The sequence below is a fragment of the Limulus polyphemus genome, unplaced genomic scaffold, assembly GCF_000517525.1.
Source record: "Limulus polyphemus unplaced genomic scaffold, Limulus_polyphemus-2.1.2 Scaffold714, whole genome shotgun sequence".
Taxonomy (NCBI): Eukaryota; Metazoa; Arthropoda; class Merostomata; order Xiphosura; family Limulidae; genus Limulus; species Limulus polyphemus.
In genome coordinates this window covers 17,233-24,525 of record NW_013666324.1, presented here as the reverse complement: position 1 = coordinate 24,525, position 7,293 = coordinate 17,233, and the positions used below count along the sequence as shown (strand labels likewise).

The following is a 7,293-nucleotide window of genomic DNA, read 5'->3' as shown; positions in this document are numbered from 1 at the left end:
CCTGTTAAGTTTACTTATTACTTTCGGTCTTAACGCTAAATCATAAATTGTTTTTCTGAAATTTTCCGCTCGTTTTGTAAATGCGTACTCTCTTTCCAGTGTACACAATTATGATTAACTTCAACACGAGATTTTACATATTATTATGGATATTTTAACCTAATTTTTTTTAACACGATAAAACCTTGGATCTTTATTAAAACTATAAACATAGCTAGCAGAAAGATATATTAGCACCCGACTGCATTAATTTTACCAGGAAATAAAATGATATTCGATACAAAATAATATATATTTTTTTATATATCAGTTCAACGTGAATTACATGGCATTACAAGATGTTTAAGAAGAGAAAAACATATAAATGAGAATAAAAGAAAACGATTATATTTTATGGGTATTTTTTCAGCTACACAAGGCTTTTGTAATGAAAAAAATAATAAAAACTTTGGTATATTAAAATAATTTTCATAATTTTTTTATTATAACATTAAATTGCTTTTAGTTACATCTGATCATCATTTCTTGAATAGTTAAAGAACTTGACATTTCATGAAATATCACAAAATTTACTAGGAAAACACCAACGTTACATAAAGATGTATTGAAAATAAAAATATAATTAAACGGTGTATTAAAAACCTTTGAAATTAAACATTTATTTTACAGTTCTTTTATTGTTGAAGTTACGAACTTAAACGTGTATGAAGTAGTCGTCAAAATATCTAGCTCTATGGTTAGGCTTGCAATAATGGTTTGTAACCCTTACTCAATAGAAACACAACATAAAATAGAAAATACATATATATTAGTTCATCATAGAAATCGTAACATCATCCATTCCAACGTTCCAGGGAAGAAACCCCTAATCCTGGAAAATAGGTCTCCTTTACTTTCCTTTTCACACTCAATTAGGCTTAGTCTCAGACTACTGTGTTTAAGCAGATTACATTATTTTTCAGTTGATGTGATCCACTATTTGGTGGTTTCTCTGAACAAACACAGATCACCGACTTCGGAAATGAGCGTTAATAGACAGAAGTTTTTATTCCTTACACGAAGCTCATACGTTTCTTAAACCTAAACTTTCAATAAGTCACACAGTGAGCACAGTAGGTCAGAATATAAGATGATAATCTGAACTGGTAATAGTTCACTAGATAGTATAAACAAATAGAGGCAATATTGTTTGGCACTAACATAAAACGTTCAAGAATGTGCTATGTTACATTTATACAGCGTTTGGTTTCTGCTGGATAGAATATCATGAAACGTGGTTTTGTTGTTTTTGTCTAAAGGAGAAAATATTATTATTGTAAGACTGCCTTGGTTGCATCGCCAATTGACATTTGACTCAAGTAGTCAATACATTACTCCCGAACAGTCCCATTCCAATTTAAATCCCAGTGGTCAATACTGGAAATAATTATGGAACCAGAGAAATTGAAATTCGCACGAATATATGATACACAAGAAATATTATATTTGTAACTATACTACCCTAAGCCTAACTAACAGATGCGATAATTTAGTGGTTTAGGATGAATTTTGTACAAAAACAAATAAACAAAACATTATGTTATTACTACAACTTAGGAAAATCATTACATAGCCTGTTCTTAATTTATGCTGGATCTTCCTGGATCTGAGTTCCAGTTTGTTTTGGATTCTTTAAACCTAAATATCGATAATTGACATTAATTTAAGTACTTCTCTTCAGCCCCATCCCAAATAGTATACTCAATAATTTTTAAAACGTTGTCTTCCAAAATCTACTCCCCATCTGTGAAGTGGGATCCTGTAATTTCTGGAGATTTGTGTTTTGCAACACAATATAAAGTGTAGAGTTTATGATTCCATTATTAACAGCATCATACTAAACACAGAAAATGAGTAGACTGGTATTAATAATACATCATTCAAAAAAAAAACAACACCAAAACTGTTATACAACAGTGGCTAGGAAATTATTTTACTGTTTATCTCACAAAAACTTAAACATAAAACGTTACACAACTCACACATACACACACCTGTATAAGCTGAAAAGTTTCCCAAATTCTTAATAATGTTCATATTTATTAAAAAAACTGTGTATACTATGATATTAGCATCACCAACCTTCTTACACTTCAACACAACTTGTTTTTAAAGTCAGGTTTTTAACCAGGTTTACACTGGTTCAATTCAAGAACCAATGATGCCCATCACATGGTAAAAACAATTCAGTTTTACACTTCATACACCTAACAAAAAAATCTGTGAGCAGCTTTACACACAAAACTATCAGCAGTACTTTGAAATACAAACTTTTTAACTGCTTTATAGAGTTCTAAATACTTTTACATCCCTGTCGCTTCGACAGAAATTTTTCCAAGTGACTCAAGAAAAACAATATTTTGTCTTTATACATAATATTGCTTTCTACACATTTTCTATTTTTGAGCAAAAAATGTTTTTTAATGACAAACAATGTTGTAATTCTTCACAACCAATACACTTCTGTAACAGTTAATTAAGCAACAAGGAAACAAATCTTCATTTACTTTTTTCTTCACAATAACATAGAGATTTTTACCAGTAAACATGTTGCATGAAAAAACCATTCAATAAGAAAAATACTGCTAACTTTTTGCAGGAATAAGTACAGTATTGTCATAAACTTTGCATAAACTTACTTAGTGTTTTAAACTGTAAAATTTAACACATTGCTTTGAAGATATTGGTGGTGACAAATAAATATTTTTTTTCTACATTTTGGAATATTCTGGTTTTATTTGCAAGAGGTAGGTACAAAAAAAATTCTCTCTCTATATATTTTAAAGTTTCTTCATTATGTATTTCTGCTATAGTTTTTATGATGAAGAGTTGCATACACACCTTTTAGAGAGGAAATGAAAATATTTATAAATAGCAAAAATACTTTTTGCCAACCAATTACCATCTTTGAACTGCTTTCCAAAGTAATGACAAAGAAAAAAAAGACATATCAAACTTCTTTACCATGTAATTAGAAATTTAAATGCTATAATTATATATATTTAAAAACAACTGCAGAAGAATCACATTTAGAAACAAAGTTGTAATTTAGCAAAACAAATCTGAGTGTACGATTCCACATAAAAAATGAAAAGAAGATACGTTTGTTCATTTGTATTATCATACTTCACCATGGTATGCTCCTGGTAATTAGTATACACATGTCAAACTGATAACACATGGTTCACTTTACCAGATAAGAGGTAGAAAAAGCGTAGCATCAAAGATGAGGCTTATATAAGATGGGTCTTTTCTTTTTTTTTTCAAGACAAGATATAGAAGATATCCAAAAAAAAGCTGAAATTCTGAAGACACAAATGAAGATCGCCATCATCCAACATTCCACAAAAGTTGAAACTGTTATTAACTTACATTACACAAGTAAATTACATGCATTAGTCCTCACACTGGAAGTCACTTGAGTAGTGCACCACATACAACATTGGTCAATCTCCAACTTCTCGAATTGTTGTTTATTTGCCAACTGTTTGAAAAATTCACAAAAACTTAACTATTACCCAACCCTCGCAATAAAAAAAAAGCACATCTTCTAAGCAACATGGTTCCATAGTTTTCACAGCTGTCTAGGATGCGTGAAAACCGTTTTTTCTCTTTAAATTACAATGTCTGAGGAGCAGTTTTCATTTCTCCGTTTGGTAACCACACACATTATTAATAAATGCCAAGTCAAAAATCTAGCATCAGAACAATACAGAATTATCATTACAGTCTGACACGAACGGGGGTGAGGGGTGGTTGAGAAAACACAGGTTCAGACAGATGGCGCTCTGCTGTAGATCACATCATTTAAATGAGCTTGACATTTCTGGAAAATAAAAAATTTTAGCAACTATGTTAACAAAGACAAAGAAACATCCAAAATATGTTCTACTTAATAGTGTTCTTTCATAAAAGTCTAATTCTTTGTATTAACATTGACCAACTGAGGAGCAACTAAATCTATACACTTAACAAAATAATGTCATATATCTACAATAAGTAATACAGTAGACTTACTAACCTTTTTCATTTCCTTCTGTCATCTATTATGTTTTTTATTATGTTATTATGTTATTATTATTATGTTTAAAATGAGTAATTAATTTGGACCTATATATGTATAAAGCACAAAAAGCTGTGTGTTTGTCTGTTCCTTATCTAACTTCTCGTAGGTCACTGGGTCAATCTCAACCAAACTTTGTGAGATGATAGTCTAAAACAAGGGGCATGTTAATGGGGGTTCAAAACCCCTCCACCTCCATTTTTGCTGTTATTGAGCATTTATTATCTTTGATGTAAGTTAACGTTAACTACATTCATAGATGGCGCCACATTGTTACACTAAAAACAAAAACTATTAAATCACAAAAATCTGTGTGTCTGTCTGTTTGTCCCTTATCTAACTACTTCTAGGATGCTGGGCCAATCTCAATTAAACTTTGTGAGATGATAGTTTGGAACAATGGGCATGTTAATGGGGGTTCAGAACCCTTCTACCCCCTAATATTGCTGTTATTAAGCATTTGTTATCTCTGACGTAAATAACAATAACTACCTTCATATACAGTTCCATATTCTTACACAAAACAAAAAACTATTAAATCTTCTTCCCCCTGGTGGGACAGCAGTAAGTCTTCATAAGACACTCCGCAGCCAATGACCATCAAATAATTATTAATGTGAAACAGTGTGGAAAGATATTAAGAGGTTGGTTTTGAAAGACGGTAACAGAAAGCACCCATACCGCCACTACCTCTTCATGCAAAATCACCTTGACTATCACAAAGTGTATACCATGTTTTTAGTATATAAACATAGAGTTCTTAAAGCTTATACAAAACTTTGGTGAGGTAATAATGAAAACTGTAATAACATGCTATGTTATAGATACATTGTGTGAAAATTAGGATTTTTGCATTATTTATCATAACATCCACCCACACATTTTTTTAAGTTGATAACCTGGACAAAGGACAGGTACCTCAGCTTGTTTGATATAAAGCCTTTTTTTTTTTCCAGAATTTAGTAACAAGCTCAAAAAATGGCCATCTATCACAAATATATTTCTGTTTCTTATTTTCAAGATGACTAAATATTTAAGTTGAACATGTGCAACTGTATTTATTTTCTAGTATCATCTAGTCCAAAACACCTTTATTTTACATGTTTAGTAACTTGGTTGGAAAGAGAAGGTAATAAAGTAAACGTCAAATTTTTTTAACAGATAAAGTTTGTCTATCAAGTTTTATAAAGAAGTACATAAAATGTGGAAGTTACATGTCTTTTGAAAAGAGAATAGGTGGAAGATGTTTTTTTTTTGTTCGTTTGCTGTTAAGCACAAAGCTACACAATGGGCCATCTATGCTCCCACCACGATTATCTAAACCTGGTTTTTTAGCGGTATAAGCCTTCAGACTTGCTGCTGAGCCACTGGGGGCATAGAAGATTCATTCTGACAAACAAGTATTGCATATATTATATAAGGTGTAATTCTGTCTTACAAGTGGACTGATGGGTGTCATATTTGTTTTAACAGTGAGAAGGAAGGTGAAAAACGTATAAAAATGCTGTTGTGTTATATTTATAGTGGTGTCTAGATGAAATGAATACACATATTATAAGGATATATCACATTTTTTTGAAGAAGAATGTAAGATCACATAATACCCATGATACCTTTCAGTATTCACAAAAGATAAAAATATGTTAGTAAGTTTTAGTTTCAGTTGCTTGTACTGCAAAAAAGAGTGCTACTTACAGATGCAAGCAAAAGATTCCGGAGGAGAGCTAGACTGTGAAACTACACGGTGTCGTAGTTTGAGTTTGTTGAAAAAACAAAAAAGTACCTCAATAGCAAGTGTTGGTTGGTTAACCCTTTCTGTCAGTTGATAAAGCACTCACTTGGCATTGAGGTTCCAGGATACAAAAAACAGAAATTACCATAACTAGCTAGAATTATAAGCCACAAGTATAATTTGGAAAGTTACAAACATGGTTAAATACATACATTTTGCTTATGTTGCCAGGTGTTCATGGCTGATTTGTATTTCTCAAACTCTCGACACCAGTTTGAGTAGATCTGTTTGTATTCCAGCTCCGTGGGAGGGTTGCATGTTTCTGAAACAGGAAGAAAACATTAATAGATACCCCATGAAAAAATAAATTCTCCAATAAACACACAAGAAAAAGTGCTATTCACTTAAGTTGACCCTGTCAAGTCAACATCTTGCCTTTGTTGACTGCATTATAAATTCCCACTTCTTGATTCTCTTTACTATAAACAGACAGTGCCTTGTTACCTTGATGTGACGAAGACGAATGACGGTTGACGATGCAGAAAATTCTGGTCCCAATACCGATATCCATGGTTTTCTTTACGTCCATGTTGATAAAGTGCAAAGAGTGCTTTTAAAGGCAATTTAAAACCATAATAATGGAAAATAACTTTTTAATGTGATTTTGAGTAAAACTTCAAGTTGTCTGTGCAACAGTAATTTCACATACATACATACAAGACACCGTAACATCAAGTACATACAAGATAGTGTAACCTTCACATACATACAAGCTTAAGTAACCTTAACAATATGTACACAAATATACAGTAGCTTCATAAATGTGCATGAAGATAGTAACCTTCACACAGATATATAAAGATATAGTAATCTATACATGCACACATAAATATACAGTAAAATCAGATTCATACAAAGATATAGCCTTCACAATACATACACAAAGATATATTAACCTTCACATAGATACAGAATATATAATAACCTTCACAATATATACACAAAGATACATTAACCTTCATATAGATACAAAAGACACAATAACCTTCACATACATACATACATAAATCAAATTAAAGTAACCTTCACATACAATTCAAAGCAAACAAAACAACACCTCTAATATTTTTAAATTTGATATATTTTAGCATTTTAAAATTATAAAATGTTTTCTGTAAATGAAAATTACTTTGTAAATGAGTTACTTAAAGAAACATCCCCTAGCTATAAAACTTTTGACATGAGTATAATGCTGTTTTAAGTTTAATACATTTTTAGCACATTTTGCTATATAAAAATAGAAAAAAATAAAAGATAGAAAACGATTTTTGACAAATTTTTAATAGTTACTTAAATGATTGGCTTGTTTTGAGATGTCTGCCAGAATATATACATATACATACACGCGCACACATACAACGTTGTTTCTTTTCTTGAAAGACTACTCCAATTTTTAAAG

The 7,293-nt window shown here is 31.0% G+C and overlaps 1 protein-coding gene across 1 annotated transcript in view; it reads right to left on the bottom strand.

The window, feature by feature from the left end:
• Nucleotides 1-3,811: 3,811 nt before the first annotated feature.
• Nucleotides 3,812-7,293, bottom strand: part of LOC106460121 (semaphorin-2A-like) — a gene marked incomplete at its 5' end in the record, with an annotated part of 18,006 nt that continues 14,524 nt past the window's right edge. The window contains 4 exons of the mRNA XM_022386769.1: nt 3,812-3,865; nt 6,047-6,156; nt 6,244-6,269; nt 6,874-6,879. Coding sequence (XP_022242477.1) covers nt 3,812-3,865; nt 6,047-6,156; nt 6,244-6,269; nt 6,874-6,879 — 196 coding nt within the window. The remainder of the gene's footprint in view (nt 3,866-6,046; nt 6,157-6,243; nt 6,270-6,873; nt 6,880-7,293) is intronic.